General features: G+C 32.2%; 1 protein-coding gene across 1 annotated transcript; it reads left to right on the top strand.

The window, feature by feature from the left end:
- Positions 1–8,760: 8,760 nt before the first annotated feature.
- On the top strand, positions 8,761–21,781 carry LOC143055228 (uncharacterized). The gene is made up of 5 exons (XM_076228361.1): positions 8,761–8,776; positions 11,091–11,120; positions 17,355–17,426; positions 19,864–19,939; positions 21,256–21,781. Exons 1-5 carry the CDS (start codon positions 8,761–8,763, stop codon positions 21,680–21,682), a joined length of 621 nt encoding a protein of 206 aa, XP_076084476.1. The 3' UTR covers positions 21,683–21,781.
- Positions 21,782–22,042: the final 261 nt, after the last annotated feature.

Raw genomic sequence — 22,042 nt, 5'->3', positions numbered from 1 at the left:
TTTTGGTAAACTCATGTTAAACCTTCTTCTTTAATAACAATGGTAGAAATACTTCCTGGAAGTGTGATGAGATGATGGAAGCTGTCAATTTTCTCATTGATAAGATTTATGTACCTTTCGTCAATTAAGTTAACGATAGATTGTAGGTATTCATATAAGCACCATCTATTTAATTTGTTCAACGTTATTATAAAACACGCCGATGCCTGCTTTGAATCCCTACTATAAATCCGTTGCTTAAAGCGCTGTTGATATGTTGCCTTTGCAAGCAGTAATGTTTGGTCGTCAAAGCCACTTACAAAATCTTAGATTGAGTTATCATTTTTAAGTCAAAATTAAATAGTTTTTACAGAAAAATATTGCAGAACATAGAAAATCCTATTCAAATTTCATGGATACAGTTTTCATTTATTACTAGTACCTAAAACAAAAGGCAACATCTTTTGAGCTCCTTGATCTTGCACAGAAACCTAACACTGTGACGGGTTTGGCTATTGTTTAGCACATAATCATTATCTTCTAATACGATCGCTGAAATAAGAGATAATAAATATAACATTATACAGAAAACCCTCTCTGAATAAAAAAATATACATGTTTTAGATTAAAACAGAATTACAATACATTATCAAAAATACGCTTCAACTTATCAATTCATTGAAGTAAGATCAAAGTAAAAAAACTGGTTACATTAGAATTAATTGCAGATCTATGAAACAATAGTTCAGAGATATTTGTTTTTGTGAGAATTTTACTGAGGAGAAAATTCCTCACAATCTGCTTACAAGAAAAATAAGTATATATATAAACAGTACCACTTTTTATGCAATTCAAAAATGAATGTATAATAAGTTTGTAATTATCTTTATGTTAGTCTTGTCATGTGATGGTTCTATTATAGGATGCTTTGACCTTGCTTACAGCAAAAACTACTCTTTCCACTCTGTTAAATCGATTGGATATTGTAAATCTATATGCGATTCGGAAGAAAAGGGAACTGTTATTGGTTATAGGAAGAATCACCTTTACGTAAGTTATAGTTCGTTCTATAATATTCATATAAAATCATGAAATGTGTTTCAAAAATCAATTAATTATTCCTTAAAAACACATAAAAACGTTGCTTTTCAAATCAAGCTAAAAATGTTTCTATTTTTTTTCAGCCTGAAAGACAAGATTGCGTTTGCCTTACTAATATGATCGATAAAAGACAGCAACACACGATAACAGATTGTGCTTTTTTCCTCGTGTATAATGGTCAGTAAATTTCATAAGTCTTATAAAATGTATAAATAGGTATTAATATATGCATGCAAATTAAAGCATCGTTGAGGATAGCTTATAAATTGCTAAACACTGCCAGTTACTCGTTTATGTCTTAAAAAGTAAATTCATGCGCACTAGTGATTTGCAGAAGTTGAAGAATCGTATTAGTATCGTCCAAGAATCTCTTGAAGTATTTCACAAACATCTCATAGTCTCTTTATCAATATCGAACAAAATCTGTTATTATCTGAAAGGTATTAATGTCTGAATTATTATTAGAAAAGCACTTCTCTTAAATTAATGAGTGTTATATTTGGTACTCTAATACAAGTGCCATTCTAACATATTTTTTTTTGCAAACTCGGAATCTGTTCAATTGTTGGTATTTGGTCAGACAAATACCTATGTGTTTTGAAAAAAAAAGTCATTAATATTGAACACTGGCAAGCACTTATCGTATAATCTCAATTTCTATAAATTTAAAAATACAAACATTTGGGCTTCATTCCAACATTTCGTTGACGTCATTTTTGACGTCATTGTTTCCTGCTGCCTATTCCTTTCTTGTTTTTTTTGTAAATCGAATTATTCATCATAACTTTGATGCATTATTCAGAGAAAATCAATGAGGAACAAAACATAAGGAATCATATAAAGTTTGGTAATCAAAATAGAAAAAATCTGGTTTTTTTTTATAGAATTATGCATTTTTTATTGCTCTTTCATTTTGGCTTTTAGATGTTAATGGTATCGTAAAACAATCGTCTCATCCCGGGGACTGTGCAACTGTTTGCTGTGGTAATTGTAAAGAAACAGGCCATTCTAATCATTTGGAAGGAAGACGTTGCAGTTCACATGACAATACAATAGTTGGTAGATGTGGTAATATTTCAATTTGGTATAATATTAAGCGGTGCATTAGTGTTATGTTCTTTTTGATTTCTTTTCTTACAAAATATATTTCCAAGTATTCAGTACACGTTATACAAAACTGTTCTTTTTTTGTACAAAATAAGGCCTTTAGTTTAAATTGTTTTCACTGTCATTTCGTGGTCTTTTATAGCGGAGAATGCGGTATAGGCTTTGCTCATTGTAGAAGGCAGTATGGTAACCTATAGTTGTTAGTTTCTGTGATATTTTGGTCTCTTGTGGTAAGTTGTCTCATTGGCAATCATACCACATCTTCTTTTTAGAATTCTTCCTAAAATTCCAAGTTAAAGATGTGTTACCATTTTATTTCTGATATCATCATTCTGGTATTGACATTATACTTAAAAAAAACACTAATAACAACATTATTTTATGAAAACGGTATGACATAACAACTCCTTTTATTACCAAAAATGTTTAGTTAGATTATACTGTAAACAATTATTATTAACAATTTACAGTTAGATGAAATGTTCATTTGATAAAACCTTAAATAACTTCTCAAATATTGAATCAATTTTAATAAAAACAAAGAGTTTAAGATAAAACAATAAATTATCTATTGAATGCATACAAACTCTAAAACGCTAAAACGTCTATGACAGTTCCTGTTTTAATCATATTACAAATAAAATACGAGAATTTGAGTGCAAGCAGCTGGTCCGTGTATATTTGCGTTTAAAAAAAGAAGAAATTATTGTCGTTTTTGTAATAGAAATTCAGATTTACAGATTAAGTTAAGTCATTGAAAATATATAAAACATAATCGTTACTAGTATTCTGCATTTTCATTGGTTTACTATTGCTATTACTTTCTGTGTAAACCAATAACAACGGGAAGACCGTCCACAGATTATGTTTGGCCAATCAGATATGGAGTTGAATTAAAGGAGTGTCTGTTTAAAATGACAAATGAATTGAAATAGAACATTCCTAAAATTCCCATTTAAGGAAATCGCTTTTTTTGTATGTTAATGACCTTGGAGAAAGCATCGGATTTTATTTTTTAATTCACAAACCTATATACACAAAAAGAAAAAGATATCTTATTTCTGTACAATTTTCTTTTCATTTATGAAAGAGGTTAGCCATTTTTTCTTTAAAAAATACTTTCTAAATCTCCATTTATAGTGTTAAGAGTTTCTTTATGAAATGCATGTAGAACTATTGTGATTTGTACTGTATGAATACCTTTGCTTAATTCATTATACATATGTGTCGTTTGGTTATTGTCTCATTAACGAATAAACCATATCTCCTTTAATTTCATATTCATATTCAAATACAAATTTTAATATAACTTAAAATATTCTTACAAATTGAAAATTTCCAAAGTACAGATATTCATTTCGTTTAATCAATTGTTTTAATTTCAATACCAAAACAAAAAGATAATTCTCTTTAAAATATCAAACAATTAAATATCAACCTGAAATATTCTCACACATTTATTGTATACCGGAGGAATAATTGGGACTGTATATTATAGTTTAATTATGGCGTTTGGTTGCTGTCTCGTTAAAGTGACCAATAATGGTTTTCAAGGTGGGACGTGGTGAAATTTAACAGCAATGTGTATTTAGAAAATTATGTTTCTCTATAAAAAAAAAAGATGTACAATGATGAAAAAACTATAGATATCAACTTTACGAGTTTCTTAATGAAATGCCGGTATATAATTGCAATTTGGGATGCATATCTTTCTTTTGTTTAATTTAACCGAATTCTTACATCGCAATTGAAATCACAAAATCTTTTATTACTAAATCTGATGATCGAATCAGAGCTCAATGACTGCATGTACAAACAACGCTAATATCTTGTGTGATTTATTACGTGTCAATTACATGTGAAAAGATAGTGCAGATAATTGACAACCGATGTTTTAACAAGAATTTGATTTTTACACTGGTACATATATAAGCGTCCGTCAGTGATATTTTCTTTCATTTTTGTATTCTGTAAAGTTCATAGTATTTTTATTTTTCCTTCTGGAAATAACGAAACGAGGTCCAAAAAATAAGAAAATTCACGGCAAAATATTTATATAATAAGCAATATTTTTTTTTCGGGAATTAACAAGGTTTTACGATAACTTTTTATATTCAAATATGTTCGGGAATAATCAGTTGTAAGAGACAAATGGAGCATATATTTAAGATGAAACGAATATAGTGAACAGCTGATGACTTGTAAGCACGTGACAAAAACCGCCTTCTAAGAGCACATGTTATTCTGTTGAAATAAATCAAGGGTCATCTTGGTTCATTGTATCTACACAGCAATCAGTAATAACGACAAAAAAATTTAAAATGTCAAATAATATGCGCGGTAGAGGGCAATAAAAACGGAATGGTTTCGTTTAGATAAAAGGCAATAACCTGTAAAATATTTTTCAAGGAAAACGTGTGAACTCACCTAACCAATGGGGAAAAGATTATTATGAAAGCTTAGATTTCTGCACGAAAAGGAACAAATTATTTCCATCATCGAGCTTCTGTCAAACTTTAGACAAAAATTCAGGATTGGAGGGACAAATTACCTGGACAAATGTCTTCCGTGAGCAGGTTGAAATTATTCAAACACAAGGTAAATGATTTATTTGCAAAGCTTTCTTATGGTAGATTATAGTTTCACGATAGATATAGAAAACGAACCAGTGCTCTTTTCATCGGAACCATTTTTCACTTTTTGTAACCTTATTTAAAAAAAACTACATAATGCAATCAAAGTACGCTTGCATATCCCAAATGACATGAATCGAATCATAAGGAATAAGTTTTGATCTTCAAAGTTTATTTTGATCTCCCTTCAGAGCGTCTCACTTATTATGTCGTCTGTCCTTTAGTCAGATATAATCACTACAATCCATTCAATAATGTTCATTTAATTTGCTTCAGTCCATGGCATACATTAGTATTTCAGTATGTTTTTGATGTGTACAGGTGAATAACATCAAAGGCACAGTCGAAAACATGGAGTAGACAAATAGAAGAAAAACATTATACTTAAAATTCACTGAGCTCATTTTAAATATCTACATTTTTCTGCAATTCGTTTTGAAAACCTTTTGTTTACAATCATGGATGTAAATGTAAATAAAAGGTTATTGTAACATAGCGTCGCTCAACTCCGTACCGATGTATAAAAAGGTACGCGACCCTGATGTTTATGGCCTACACTACAAAGCAGTTACAGTCTAAAATGGCCTTTGCGTGTACTTGACTGTTCTAATTTATACTAGACCAGTCTGTATTGGTCTGCATTTTACGTGATAAAATTCAACCCTATTCTTATCAATAATCGAATGTACTGAATTATTCTTGACCCTTAGCTTTGACATTGAAAATGGTCTTTATTTAGTTAATTATAACTCGAGCCGTAAGTAAGATCTTCAAATAAGTCAAAAATGACCAAAATGGTCAATTGACCACTTAAATTAAATAAACATACACATCATGAGGGTACCATGTTGAAACATGTGTTCTACGACCAAGCATTCCAATATCAATGGTTGATATGACTAAACAGAGAATACTGGGATAAAATGCAGTTTTTGGTTTATATCTCTGAGACTAAAGCAAAAGTATAATTGTTTCGTTATTTCATGCAACAATGCTTAACAACAATTTCTGGCGAGCGACACAAGTTCATTGAGGCCTGTAGTTTCTAATTACAGCCCGTAACAGAGAAGTGATCGAATTGATGTTTCTTTAACCGTCAAAATTAGCTACGTTATCGACAAACTTAATTGAGTAGTGACCGAACTATTGGTACTTTAACGTTAAAAAGAATGACAATGCTGACTAACTTTCATGTAACGATAATCAAGTTTAATACCGATAATATTGAAAATAATTCTAATAATATGAAACAAAATATGTCCATGCACCATTTCGATTGGGCGAAAAGTAGTCATTTCTTTAGTCAGAACAGAAAAAAAAGATTTATGGAAGGACGTCTTGATAGTATTATTTCCTTTACAATTTTACCCAAAACTAAAGAAATATAGTGATGAACAATTAAAAAGGTGTTTGATAGGAATAAAGCCCTTATTTTTTCGGACTACAATGTGTACCGTATGTGTGATGGATTTGAATGTAATCAATAACTTTGAAATGTTTTCTCAAATGTATACACAAAAGGGACTGGTATTTGTACTTCTGTTAGAATATGTCTTCGTCCGTTTCACATGCCAAACTTTTTTCTAGTACAGTTTAAACAGGAAAATTTTGTTGAGAGTTTTTTTTTATATGACAAAATAACGAGCAAAACTATTTCTTGCAATGGCACACACAGAGAATAATTTGTTTAGTAAAAATCAGTAAAAAAAATTTCTCCAAAATATACCATGGCCAGGACCTGACAGTTTTTAGCAGTGTACAAATGAAAATCGTCCGGAAAACTCCGCTTGCTGTCATTTTGAGGGATCATGCAACATTTCACCTATTACTCATAAACAACACAGGTTCGCAATTACTAAAAAAGTTCTAAAAGATAATTTCAAATCAGAGTAAACATATTAACTTCCTTATATACAGTCGAATTTGTCTAAAGGTTACACAAAGCTGGTTCTTCAAACGTTTGTATCGGGGGAAACATTTTTCTTTGACTTTTGAAGCATGTAGGGGAAACGGAATTCACATATAATATTCCGTATTTCTGACTTTTTTGTTCGATAACGTAAATTATACGACTTTTGTTATGACTACGTGAACTTATGCCATTTATTTTTGCTGGTCTTTAGGAAGACAATTTGCAATTGTGCAGTGAACGGAGACACCTATACATAACCTTATAATTCTGTTTGGAAGCAAAAGTAAATTCCCAATATATAAATATACATGTATGAATATACAGGTATTATATGTTGTGTTCATGATTGGATTTTGTAGATATAACTACCCCACAGAAAAAGTATCATGGATTTCGAGGCTTTCAAATTGAGGGTTTTCAACCCTTGTTGAAAACCTGTGGAGACCTCTACAGTTCCTTAAAACATCAATTATTTTTTTGTAAATTGAGTGCCGTCTCCCTGAACATGCTAACACTTAAGTCATATCTTTTCATTTTCATATTTTTCCCCCTGTTTGTCTCTGTTGTCTTGATTGTTGGAACGATTAGTGGTATCTAACAATATTTACGAAAACTTTCTGAGAATTATGAATATTTCTTCTCTGTCAGATATGGATCATTACCAATGATAAAATGAAATGCCGTACATCACATCTTATAGAGGTTTACATTTCAAATATTCGTCAATAACTTAAGATTTAGAGCAATTTTGTCTTCAACATTTCAAATGTTAAAGGGTACATTTATATATTTTTACTTCGATTTGAAGGAAATTTATTTCAGTTTTTTTCTGCGACAAAGTACAAGCATGTCGGTATTGCAACAATGTATGATTGTGATAATTCCGGGGACATAATAAACAGTTAGGTATGAAAAAGAAAAGATATGGGGTATTCTGTATTAGACGAAAGAAAAACTATTACAGTGTTGAATCCCATAAATATTCAGAGTGCAAGCAGTATATAATATCTACATTGAGAAACATTATCTTTACCGTTAAAATGAAAATGCCAATGACAGAGGTTGATTATAAAAAATGTTTTACTGTGTTAAAAAAACTTCGACTTAAACAATGAAATCTTACACGTTGGACATGAAATATTTTGTCGATGAAGAAAATTAAATAATGTCACTTCTGAAATAAGTTTGTCGATAACGTAACTTATTTTGACGGTAAAGAAACGCGAATTCGATCACTACTCTGTTACGGGCTGTAATATATCTTTAATGACTGAACATGACAAAAAGTAACAGTTCGAACCTCATTCAGAACAGAATGGTATATTTATATTTTATAGAGCATGCATTCACTTTCCCTCAACATAGGCCAACCTTACTTTATATCTCATAAACGTATTTAATACATTTGAATAATTCTAATCAGACTATTCATATTTGTTCATTGATATAGAATTAGAAATGCAAGCCGAACGCTGCTTTTCTGGGAAGCTTCAGATACAATATGGAAAACTAAAATTGATAAAGATGGAACGTCACTGCAGCGAAGCAATACAATGGTATATATGCAGAAATAGTAAGTTTTTTTTCGTGTTATTATATATTAGATTCATTAATTATTGGGGCAAATGTGAACATTTGATTATTTTCTATTGCATCCAGACATATTATTTTTTGTCACGGTAACTAATTAAGGTTGCATTAATTGTAAATTTGATCAACCGGAAACAACTTGTTAAATGAACTTGTAAAGACTGGACGTTTCAGGGGAAAAAAAAACCCGGCTTGAACCAGTTAATTGCATAATTCAAACGTACTATATTTAACAATTCATAAATAGAAGAAAATTGTTTTAGAAAGAAAAAAAAACTATCATGGTATATATGAACTTCACTGACCAATACCCAATAGATACATGTTGCAAATGCAAAAGCGTAATCGTGTGATAAGAAAAAAGATACTAATTTCTAAACATATCTCTGCTTCTGTTGCTCCATTCCCTTAAAAAATGCAAGTTGGCAAATACATATAATGCAAGTGAATGAGAGTTAGTATTTATGGACTTAAACTCCTTCGTTTTTTTAGTTTTAGATTAACAGGGTTCCACATATCATATCACATTTTTAAATTATTATAATTTTTCTTTTAATTAAGAAACAAATATCGAGTTTCAATTGTCCAGATTTGACAGAATTATTCTGTATATATTCTATAAATTATAAATTCGGTTACAATTAGTGGGATGACGTTTACATGACTTTTTTATAATCTTATTTCTGCTTGTTTGATTTCATGGTATTTGAAAACAAGTATATATAATTTTCCGGGTATTTTTTCATCATTTCAGGCGATATTGAGGTATTGCATCAAAACCCATATCAATATTCAGGCTCACACACGTGCATGTGACGTAACTTTGAAACTTTATTTTAAAATTCCTGTCTCGTTTGTTATCCGTGTTCTTTAACTTTACGACCAAGCGTGAAATCATATGTGCTGGAGTTTTATTAATATATTGTACAATTGTTTCAGTTACATTGGTACGAATCCAACACATATGAATATTATCTTGAGATTTTATTTTGATGAAATACAGTCAAACAAAAAATCTGCATATCAATTTCAGCAAAATTAAATAGTACGGCGCTAATGTTTTATATAAATTCCCGTTGTAAAGATCATTGCATATGAGGGAAATCATGTGCTCCGGAAGGGTAAGCAGATCCTACTGCACATAAAGCACCCGTCGTGTCACTAATGTTATCTTCAATAAAGACAACAGTAGTTACCGATGTTTCAATCTCATAAATCGATAGAAAAAAAAATCCTGGTCACAAACCAAAACCGAGGGAAACGCACTAAATATAGGTGAATGACGACACAACATAAAAATGTGATACACACAGAAACGAATTAAGCATTAGATAAAATCCAATGAGAATAACAAATAACGAAAATTTGTTATTTGTTGAACATTTGAATTCGTGGTTCTCCTGTATCCACGAAATCCACGAAAATTGGTATCCAACGAATATATATGAATCCACAGTATTCTATGTCCGGTTAATTCAGAATCAAACTGCAACCGTAATACATCGTACATATTACATTGAACAAAATCAAATCTAATAAATGACGGCGGTGATTTATTTCTTTAACATAAAACATGAATATAATCGAAAAGACGTCAAGACATTTGACAAAATCCGATGAGAATCAAAAATATAACATCAACGTGATCAAAACTGAAGACAGACATTTGTGATAAACAAGTACCTTTTCTTAAACCCGGTAAATAGTCTTTTTAGGTAGGTAACGTTCGTGGAAAGGAAAGAGGATTGTAGTTAACATGTAAAGAACAAATCCAAGATCATCTATGAAACAATTATTCCATAACAGTCAACAAACTCATAATAGCGTCCGTATCTGAGAAGGGACGATTGCAACATCACCATTTCGAATTTTCCTGTTAACAGCAACCCTTTTTCAAAGAAAAGTCATTGGAGGAAATACAATCCTTAAAAATATCGAATCAAATGGGAGATATATACTCCCTATCAGGAGGTGTTGGGAAGTTGCTACATAGAATTTAAAAGTTCACAATTGGGGAGCTGAAATCATCTCTTTTGTCGTCAAAATTTGATTTCAACCGACTATCATTGCCAATTTCTAGATACTAGTCAAGATATGAGGTAGACTGAATTATATCTGTCATATTCTGTATATCTAGTTCGATGAGATAGATTCATTCAACATAGTCACCAACTGTTGAATAATTTACTGAGAGAACATCATCTATATAGCGGAAAGTACAGTTAAATGATATTGCTAACTGCTTATCTTTCTTCCTAAGAAAATCTTGTATGAAGCCAGCCTCATGATAATAAAGAAACATGTCGGCAAGAAGAGGGACACAATTGATTCCCATTGGTACGCAGACAGTCTGTTGAACAACACGTCATTCAAATGTAATAAATATGTTTTCAATCAAGAAAGCAAACATCTCAGTTATGTCAGTTTCAGAGAATTCTGTATTTGAACCAGAGTAATTTTTTACACAGTACGAGTTATCCCTCCCTTAGACAAGATATCTGTATCTACGTTCGCCATTCTTTTTTATAAACAAATTAAAACCAACTCTTTCAATAAGTTAGTCTATGAAGCATGTGTGTACTATATTTGTCCTGGTAAATAATGTCTTCCTTCTTGTTTGTTAACTTTGCTGTTGTGTTTGTATTTTAACTTTTTGTAAATAATTCAATCTGATCACAGGCACCATCGTTACTCAAAAAGAAACTCAGATCCCATTATATACAAATAATACAAGCAAGGATAAACTCACAAATACGATACCAAGTCAGTCATATACAAACCAAGACATCATACAATTGGTAAGTATTCATTATTATTTATAAACTACAAATTTTGGAATGTTACATTTGATACTGAATCAAAATTATATGTTAAACTTTTTGAAAAACAGATCTTCAAAGATGAAAGAAATTTGTCGTTGATGTACACGACACAAGAGTGCTACTCATGGTTACCGCTAAATTTGCATACTGCTATTGTAATTTCAAAGAGGCGGCATGCCAGCATTATCTGCTCTAAAACCATCAGTTCATAATCATATTTCGATTTCATCTACAAGTGGTAATAAGCCTTTCCTTGTCGATAATGTGAATATTTCCTTAGCTATTAATAAAGTTTATGTCTAAACCAAAACTGATTTATGTTTACAGTGTAAACATAATGGAGTTATGTTATGTGATTTATAACGTTTTCCTATGACTAATAGCAAATAGAAACTTTATAACTATCCTAGTTAGAAACAAATAACACGTGTGAGGAATGAAAGCATTTTATTTTAAAAAGAGTAATCTGTTCCTAACAAATTGTCATACAATGACTAGTGTATTAATTTACATTTATAAGTCATTGAATATGTTGTACATACTGCCAAAGAAGCAGTCTGTAATTGAGTGGTTTCCCTTCTTGATTACCTATCCAAGGACTTTATACATTTGCTGCAACAGATATAAAAGGCAATATCATTTATTAAATATATATATATATACAACTCGTCTAAACATCAACACAACAACGTTAGATCTGTAAATTTGCTTTCGCAAATTTTTGGTTCTTCCCTCGCCGGGATTCGAACTCATGCTACTGTGATATCGTGACACCAAATCGCCTGCACTGCAGCTGTCCCGCTAGACCACACGACCACCTGGGCTCTCAAAAAAAGAGCTTCGCTGCTCATGTGTTACCTTTCCACGTCAGTTTTAATCTAGCGATGTACTACAGTACATGATATATAAGGCATGAAGATGTTATTGTTACAGATCAGCTAAATTATCTATAGTAAAGGATCCTACAAATTAATGTAAGATACAGTCACAGAAAATAATTATATTCATAAGTACGTCTGAGTCAGTGAAAACCCTACAACAGATGTATCCATCGGATCACCATCAATGATGGTGATGCATGGCTGTGTACATAATGTATATACAACTCGTCTAAAAATCAACCCAAAAATGTTAGATCTATAAATTTGCTTTCGCAAATTTTTGGTTCTTCCCTCACCGGGATTCGAACCCATGCTTCTGTGATATCGTGACACCAAATCGCCTGCACTGCTGCCGTCTCGCTAGACAACACGACCACCTGGGCTCTAAAAAAAAAAGCTTTCGCTGGCCATATGTTACCTTTCCACGTTAGTTTTAATCTAGCGATGTACTACAGTACATGATATATAAGGCATGAAGATGTTATTGTTGCAGATGAGCTAAATTATCTATAGTAAAGGATCCTACAAATTAATGTAAGATACAGTCACAGAAAAAAATTATATTCATAAGTACGTCTGAGTCAGTGACAACCCTACAACAGATGTATCCATCGGATCGCCATCAATGATGGTGATACATGGCTGTGTACATAATGTATATACAACTCGTCTAAACATCAACCCAACAATGTTAGATCTGTAAATTTGCTTCCGCAAATTGTTGGTTCTTCCCTCACCGGGATTCGAACCCATGCTACTGTGATATCGTGACACCAAATCGCCTGTACTGCAGCCGTCCTGCTAGACCACACGACCACCTGGGCTCTCAAAAAAAGAGCTTTCGCTGGCCATGTGTTACCTTTCCACGTCAGTCTTAATCTAGCGATGTACTACAGTACATGATATATAAGGCATGAAGATGTTATTGTTACAGATCAGCTAAATTATCTATAGTAAAGGATCCTACAAATTAATGTAAGATACAGTCACAGAAAAAAATTATATTCATAAGTACGTCTGAGTCAGTGACAACCCTACAACATATGTATCCATCGGATCGCCATCAATGATGGTGATACATGGCTGTGTACATAATGTATATACAACTCGTCTAAACATCAACCCAACAATGTTAGATCTGTAAATTTGCTTTCGCAAATTTTTGGTTCTTCCCTCGCCGGAATTCGAACCCATGCTACTTTGATATCGTGACACCAAATCGCCTGCACTGCAGCTGTCCCGCTAGCTAGACTACACGACCACCTGATCTCCCAAAAAAGAGCTTTCGCTGGCCATGTGTTACCTTTCCACGTCAGTTTTAATCTAGCGATGTACTACAGTACATGATATATAAGGCATGAAGATGTTATTGTTACAGATCAGCTAAATTATCTATAGTAAAGGATCCTACAAATTAATGTAAGATACAGTCACAGAAAATAATTATATTCATAAGTACGTCTGAGTCAGTGAAAACCCTACAACAGATGTATCCATCGGATCGCCATCAATGATGGTGATGCATGGCTGTGTACATAATGTATATACAACTCGTCTAAAAATCAACCCAAAAATGTTAGATCTATCAATTTGCTTTCGCAAATTTTTGGTTCTTCCCTCACCGGGATTCGAACCCATGCTTCTGTGATATCGTGACACCAAATCGCCTGCACTGCTGCCGTCTCACTAGACAACACGACCACCTGGGCTCTAAAAAAAAAGCTTTCGCTGGCCATGTGTTACCTTTCCACGTTAGTTTTAATCTAGCGATGTACTACAGTACATGATATATAAGGCATGAAGATGTTATTGTTGCAGATGAGCTAAATTATCTATAGTAAAGGATCCTACAAATTAATGTAAGATACAGTCACAGAAAATAATTATATTCATAAGTACGTCTGAGTCAGTGACAACCCTACAACACATGTATCCATCGGATCGCCATCAATGATGGTGATACATGGCTGTGTACATAATGTATATACAACTCGTCTAAACATCAACCCAACAATGTTAGATCTGTAAATTTGCTTTCGCAAATTTTTGGTTCTTCCCTCGCCGGAATTCGAACCCATGCTACTTTGATATCGTGACACCAAATCGCCTGCACTGCAGCTGTCCCGCTAGCTAGACTACACGACCACCTGGGCTCTCAAAAAAAGAGCTTTCGCTGGCCATGTGTTACCTTTCCACGTCAGTTTTAATCTAGCGATGTACTACAGTACATGATATATAAGGCATGAAGATGTTATTGTTACAGATCAGCTAAATTATCTATAGTAAAGGATCCTACAAATTAATGTAAGATACAGTCACAGAAAATAATTATATTCATAAGAACGTCTGAGTCAGTGACAACCCTACAACAGATGTATCCATCGGATCGCCATCAACGATGGTGATGCATGGCTGTGTACATAATGTATATACAACTCGTCTAAACATCAACCCAACAATGTTAGATCTGTAAATTTGCTTTCGCAAATTTTTGGTTCTTCCCTCGCCGGGATTCGAACCCATGCTACTGTGATATCGTGACACCAAATCGCCTGCACTGCAGCCGTCCCGCTAGACAACACGATCACCTGGGCTCTCAAAAAAAGAGCTTTCGCTGGCCATGTGTTACCTTTCCACGTCAGTTTTAATCTAGCGATGTACTACAGTACATGATATATAAGGCATGAAGATGTTATTGTTACAGATCAGCTAAATTATCTATAGTAAAGGATCCTACAAATAAATGTAAGATACAGTCACAGAAAATAATTATATTCATAAGTACGTCTGAGTCAGTGACAACCCTACAACAGATGTAGCCATCGGATCGCCATCAATGATGGTGATACATGGCTGTGTACATTATGTATATACAACTCGTCTAAAAATCAACCCAACAATGTTAGATCTGTAAATTTGCTTTCGCAAATTTTTGGTTCTTCCCTCGCCGGGATTCGAACCCATGCTACTGTGATATCGTGACACAAATTCGCCTGCACTGCAGCCGTCCAGCTAGACCAAACGACCACCTGGGCTCTCAAAAAAAAGAGCTTTCGCTGGCCATGTGTTACCTTTCCACGTCAGTTTTAATCTAGCGATGTACTACAGTACATGATATATAAGGCATGAAGATGTTATGTTACAGATCAGCTAAATTATCTATAGTAAAGGATCCTACAAATTAATGTAAGATACAGTCACAGAAAATAATTATATTCATAAGTACGTCTGAGTCAGTGACAACCCTACAACAGATGTATCCATCGGATAGCCATCAATGATGGTGATACATGGCTGTGTACATAATGTATATACAACTCGTCTTAACATCAACCCAACAATGTTAGATCTTTAAATTTGCTTTCGCAAATTTTTGGTTCTTTCCTCGCCGGGATTCGAACCCATGCTACTGTGATATCGTGACACAAAATCGCCTGCACTGCAGCCGTCCCGCTAGACCACAAGACAACCTGGGCTCTAAAAAAAATAGCTTTCGCTGGCCATGTGTTACCTTTCCACGTCAGTTTTAATCTAGCGATGTACTACAGTACATGATATATAAGGCATGAAGATGTTATTGTTACAGATCAGCTAAATTATCTATAGTAAAGGATCCTACAAATAAATGTAAGATACAGTCACAGAAAATTATTATATTCATAAGTTTCAATTTTAGAAGTATTTCCGAAACTTTGTTTACCAATTTAGCGGCATATAATGATACATAATATCATTGAACTATTACTTTATAGATTAATGACACGAAGATGGTTGAGTCGGTTTGGAACTGACAAATGCTTTATTTGTAATCGTCACTCAAAAAGTAACACAAATTATCTTTTGGAACATTACTGCAACATTTAATTGTTACATGTATATATATTCTTAAAAAAGAACAAATATTTACTCAGATAGTTTCTTTTATTTTTAGTGATTTTTCACAAATAGTTATAAATCATATTTAATAAAATAACATAAATTGGCTGAATAATGTGAAGTTACTTTGTTTATCTTGTGAAGCCTATATTTCCGCTCACCTGCCATATATATTAAGTAAAGCCATAATGATAACTTAAATCTCTTCTCTTTAGCGAAAAATAATAACATCTAACGTCTGTGAGTCTTTGTTTTCGTAAAAATTTTGATTGAAAGTCAACTATGAATTAACCCTCAGGCTGGAAAATTAAACAGTCAGAAACCATTATAAGTTAAACAATATTTTTCGTTGATGGAATCTTCACGTTCTTATTTTTAAGTTGCAAAATAAACGGTTATTAAGCATGTCCGTATTTAAAACAGGTTTTAATAAAATTAGAATAAGAGATAAGAAAAACAGCAAATTGTACCACTTATGGAAATTGTTAAATCAAGCAAACAAGTCAATGCTCAGACCAAACTGTTCAGGAAATAAAAGTGCGTTTGTTTCAATTTTGGAAGTATTTCAGAAACTTTGTTTACCAATTTAGCTTCATATAATGATACGATAACACACTCTTGATAGAACATAGACATACAACAAATAACTCAACATCAATCTGGGAATGCAAACCAAAAAGGAAAATCACAAATATACTCAACTCCGAGGAAAATTAAAAACAGAAAGTCCCGAATCAAAAGGAAAAATCGAATGATAAAACAAATCAAACGAATGAACATGAACTGTGATATTCCTAACCTGGTACAGACATTGTTAAAGGTAGAAAATGGTAGATTGAACCTGGGTTTAAAGCGCTTAACCTCTCACTGGTATAATTGTAACAACCTCAATTTTATTGACAACGATACGTGAACAAAACAGACATGATAGGTATAATTGTCAAAATAGAGGTACAGTAGTTGTAACTGTGTCACAATCTTAACAAGAACAAACACAAACAAATATTTACCAAGTTAGCACAAAAACAATCTTTCAAATTTAACAATCACATTCATTGTTAAGAGATGAGTGTTTTGCGTCAAAATGTAAACGTCAATATGAAATAATGCTGTCGTTCAATTTTTTTTCAAAATAAAAAATCTAAATTAACACGATTCATACAGAACAATAATTTCACATGGGGAATGGTGGTATACAGGGATGAAAATCAAAGTTTTGTGAGGACTAAATTTAGAAAAAAGAGACTTTTTTTATTATCACGCGTGTTTGGCGTCAGAATCTAAACGTTAACACATTGCTTTAAATTAAAATTATTGTAGTTCTGTATATATCGTTTCAATAAGTTTTTCCTTAGTACATATGACTTTCCTGATCTTAAAATATTTATTCGACATATTCTTCCTTGATTTTTTTAATTCTTATTTAACTTATATACAATGATTTCAACAACAGCAACCAATGTTAACAGGAATATTGGATATCCTAATGATCAAACAGACAATGAAAAGAACTCAACATCAATTGGTAAGTACAACAGTTTTTGAAGTGTACAATATAGAATGGAAATGGGGAATATGTCAATAAGACAACAACCCGACTAAAGAGCAGACAACACCCGAAGGCCACCAATGGGTCATCAATGGAGTGAGAACATTTCGTACCCGGGGGTGGTCCTCAAATATATGTATACACTAGTTCAATCAAAAAGAATGTCACACTAAACTCCAAAGCATATAAATGATTTAAAATTGAACAACAAACAAGTCAAAAAAAGACCAGAGGCTCCTGTCTTGGGACAGGCGCAAAAATGCGACAAGGTTACACATATTTCGTGAGATCTCAAGTAATCTTCTTACCCTCTTGCAAATTAATAATAAAGAAACACAATAGCAATACACACAGTAAAACTCACTTTAAAAGAAATCCGAGTCTGATGTCAGAATAGGTAACAAATGGAACAAGAAAAATGTCAATGATACATAACTGAACAAATTACTACTAGCAGTTTTTTCCATGCCAGCTCCAGACCTTAATTCAACAGTTTGAAATATTATGTTACCATCATATGAAAATTAAGTACAATGCCTCCCGTTTGGGGATTATTATCATACAATAATAACTATGTATATTGAGAAGAATATAACCCGTATATTGCCAACAACAGCTGGTTTTAAAATAAATGTATTTTCGATGCAATGCCCCTTTGAGTGAAACTATATTAATAATAAGTGTTATCAAATCGTACAGTTTTGTTTAGCAGGTTACTCTGATAATCGTTCGACCGATTAACCGGTTTACGGCAGTTAAATGACCTCATACACCGTGTTTACTAGGGCTTTGCAATATTTTCAGATTTATAAAAAAAAAATCTTTCTTAATCAAATTGAAAATGTTTGAAACTGATGGCTCTTTCAATTTCTCTTGATGTCTCAGAAAATAATGTGGAGTGCCTTAATTAAAATTGATCAAGCTTATACTCGCACCATCAAGTATACATTATTCAAATGCACGTGGATTTGCATTTCACTACTTTTTGAGTTGACATTTCGTTTAATGAAAGCCATAGACTTGCATGATGGAGTTTGTGCATTAAGATGTAGGTCTATGCAACATTTGATCGAAAATAGAATAATGACGTAAATCTTTAAATTCAATCGCATTACTAATTCAAAGTTATTGTTGTAAAAACATTATACGAACTATTTTTACTTATATACTAATAAGATCTTACCGCTAACTAATAAACAAGTTGTCTAAATGTTAATTGATTTTATGTTTTTTGGATTAACAATAGCAGATAATTTAATGGATAATTGCTCTGTTAGATTTGTCACCACCACGATAAGTTTTGTGTAGAACACAATAAGTCAATGATTTCAATACACTTCTATATCATTTATTATCTATTGAAATTGAAAAAAATATCCGGTTAAACGGGTACCTAGTTTGGTATTCGATATTCGCGCCTTTCGACAGTTAAAACAGCACTTAAATTAATACAAAAATATGCATTTCCTAATGAAATGACAACATAATGGTAACTGTTTTTTTCTGAATAAGTACTTTGAAAGGTTTAAAGAGTAAATTGCTAACAAATTTACGTTACAGTCCACGTGATACGTATTTTGTCAACTCTAAATTGTTTCTGTAAAATCTGTAATGTTCGATTTTAATTTCATAATTCGCATTATTTTTGGTTATACGAAACATCTCAAATAGTTTGAGCCTGCATGCATGATGAAAAACTATTCATATCTGTTTCTGTTCATTTGACAATATTTTGTTATAGTTATCAATTATACGTACTGGATATTAAATAATTTGGTTTACAAACATATGGTGTATGTGTTTACTATGTACATGATGTAGACGCAAAAGACCTTTACTTTCGCGATTAAATGTGATTAACTTAGGGACTTTGTCTTCAAGTGCATCTTTTATATTTTTATATAGAAACGTGAATATCGGTTATCTTCTTTTGTCTCGCGTTCAGATTATCATGTTCAGTGCCTTATAGATTATCAAAACAATAAAATTAGTTTCATTATAAACCATTTTTGTTGCACGGTCAAACGTACAACTTATTTTTAATACAATCGTTGAAAGCCGACCAAAGATGTATGAGTTTTGAATACACAAATTTGATTCACCGCACCATATACATAACTTCATCTGTGATTGATATTAATTATATTTTGTTTTTAATAATAGAAACTTGATGTTGGCCGTTTTCAGTGATTACATAATTCACAATTATTATTCTTAGCTAAACGGAGAGTTTTGTCTTGTTCTGTCGATTTAAGGGGTGTTGTCGTTCAAGGTGAAAGAGAAGCACAATATACAGCAGCCTTCTATCACTCTCATTGACGCTTACCCGTGTTTTATTTATATACATATCTTCAGTTTTAATGCCTGTCGTAAATTCTTTTTGAATTAGCTGTATATTGTTATAAATCCACAGGGGCTGTTATTGGAGGTGTACTAGGTGCATGCTCTGTACTTGCTGTAGCAGTTGTATTGATTGTATGTAAATTAAGGTAAGTATATAAAAGAGGGGATAACGATACCAGAGGAACACTCAAACTCATAGATTGAAAAATAACCAACAACGACATGGCTATAAAAAATACTAACAGACAAATAGTACAGAAGACAAAACATAGAAAACTAAAAACTAACTTCACAATTTTGAACCCTTTATGTTGCTCATTAAATGTTGTCAATATAACGGAAATATAAACAACTGTCATACATTTCAGAGGTTTATCCAGCTTTTAAAAGGGAGTTCGCTACTCAGTTTCAAAGTAATCAACTTTTCAAACCACTAGTTTATATTGATAAGGAATTAATAAAGGAATCCAAAGAGCAAAACAAAAAAAATCATTGACTAGTTAAAGTTCTGAAAAACTGTTGAAAAGTAATTAAAATTTGATAAAACTTTCACAGATGGCTTAGCATTATACATGTTAAAGAATTAAAAAAAATGGGGATCAACTGGCAAATTTTTCCAAGGCATTCAAATGGATAAAACCAGAGGATTCCAAAAATCTAACAAAAAATCCAAAACATGACAAGCCAGCTTCCTTAACAACAAGATTGAACCAAAGTCTTTCCTGCAAAAATGTACTTACCAAGTCAGGAATACGACAATATATTTGTTTTCCAATGGATGATGTTGTCTTGTTCTGTAGAGTAATAAGTGTATTCTTTTCGCATTAACCTTGTACTTTTAACAATAAGAAATAAGCTGAGTACTCGATCGTTGAAGTAAAGCATATAAGTTGATTGTAAGTTCGAAAAGCGAAACGTATAGTGTTTTACGGATTTCAGATAGAATCTTGAATCTGATTTAAGATTTTGTTTTATTGTTCTCAATCGTCGTTTATTCAAAAAAATATTGATTTTGTGGTTTTTGCAAAAGTCTGCAGACATTATAAAATTAAGACGATGAGGTATAATAGCCATGTAACAACTCCGTCCGGAGATCAAATTACATCGCATTAAAACAAACATAGGCTATTGTATGGTCTTCAATAATGAGCAAATCTTTTAACGCATAGTCAACTATAAAAGGCTTTGAAATAACAAATGTAAAACAATTTCACCGATAAAAAACGGTCTGATTTAAATACAAAATTGTAAATGTAAAATACATTCACCACGGTATAATAGTATGAACAAAAGACTGTCACCAATTGATTTGAAAATAAGTAAAATCGAGTGGTATCTGAAATCACGAAGCACTGTTTGATGATGTAAATGAAGTACCAATATTAGTATTTTTTTTCTAAATCTGTAATCGTATCAAAGATATACAACTCATTTTGTACAATACAATATATTCTGTTAACAGGTCAAAAGGAATATTTAAAGAGACAAGCAATAATGACAATGGAAACACAAATCAGGTGCACTTATCAAATACAATAAGCCAAGAATTAAATATAACATCAGAAATAACGAATGCAATAACAACATCAAACCAGACGTATGGTGTTGGCGAAACTACATATAGTACAGCAGTTTCTGCAGTTGTGAATAAATTAAAGAAACCGGAAAATATACAGGAGACCTACATCTATGCAGCTGATGGAGAATATGATCATTTGCATGATATACAAAATCGACGAAATGTTCCACAGGAAAATATGTATAATAGTTATGGAGCACCTCGAAATGAAGATGACCCAACGTACGACAGTTCAAATTTCGGGAACGCAAAATGTACGAAAGGAAACAATACATACGACCGGTCATTCTCAGTCGTCGAAGGAGATTAAAGACAAATGTCGAATAATTCATGACAACAGGAATAAAACTACGACAAAGCATCTAAGTCACATGAAACTATAAGTCTATCTGACTTTTTTTTTTTTACAAAAAAGTCTTTAATTTGTGTACAAATATTTTCAATAAAGCAATATTATCTACTAAAAATCTGAGGTTTGCTTAATATTTATTTTTAAAAAATGCAAGTATTTCCATTTAAAAGTCACAATTTTTGATAAAACATTAAGACACAAAACAGGTACTGACGATTGAACAGTCTTCAAATGTAACAAGATATTCGCCAATTAACAAATGATTAGAAGAAAAAACAATTGCTAGTGCTTTTCTTCAAAATGCATTTTCCCCGAAAA

This window comes from Mytilus galloprovincialis, chromosome 12 (assembly GCF_965363235.1).
Source record: "Mytilus galloprovincialis chromosome 12, xbMytGall1.hap1.1, whole genome shotgun sequence".
In the NCBI taxonomy this organism is placed as follows: Eukaryota; Metazoa; Mollusca; class Bivalvia; order Mytilida; family Mytilidae; genus Mytilus; species Mytilus galloprovincialis.
This window is presented reverse-complemented; position numbering and strand designations above follow the sequence as displayed.

Bases quoted from the DNA above. Each gene is read 5' to 3' on its own strand.
- LOC143055228 (XM_076228361.1), top strand. The intron at 11,121-17,354 runs GTAAGTATTCAT...TTTCAACAACAG, and splicing joins ACCAAGACATCATACAATTG to CAACCAATGTTAACAGGAAT. The intron at 19,940-21,255 runs GTAAGTATATAA...TTCTGTTAACAG, and splicing joins TTGATTGTATGTAAATTAAG to GTCAAAAGGAATATTTAAAG.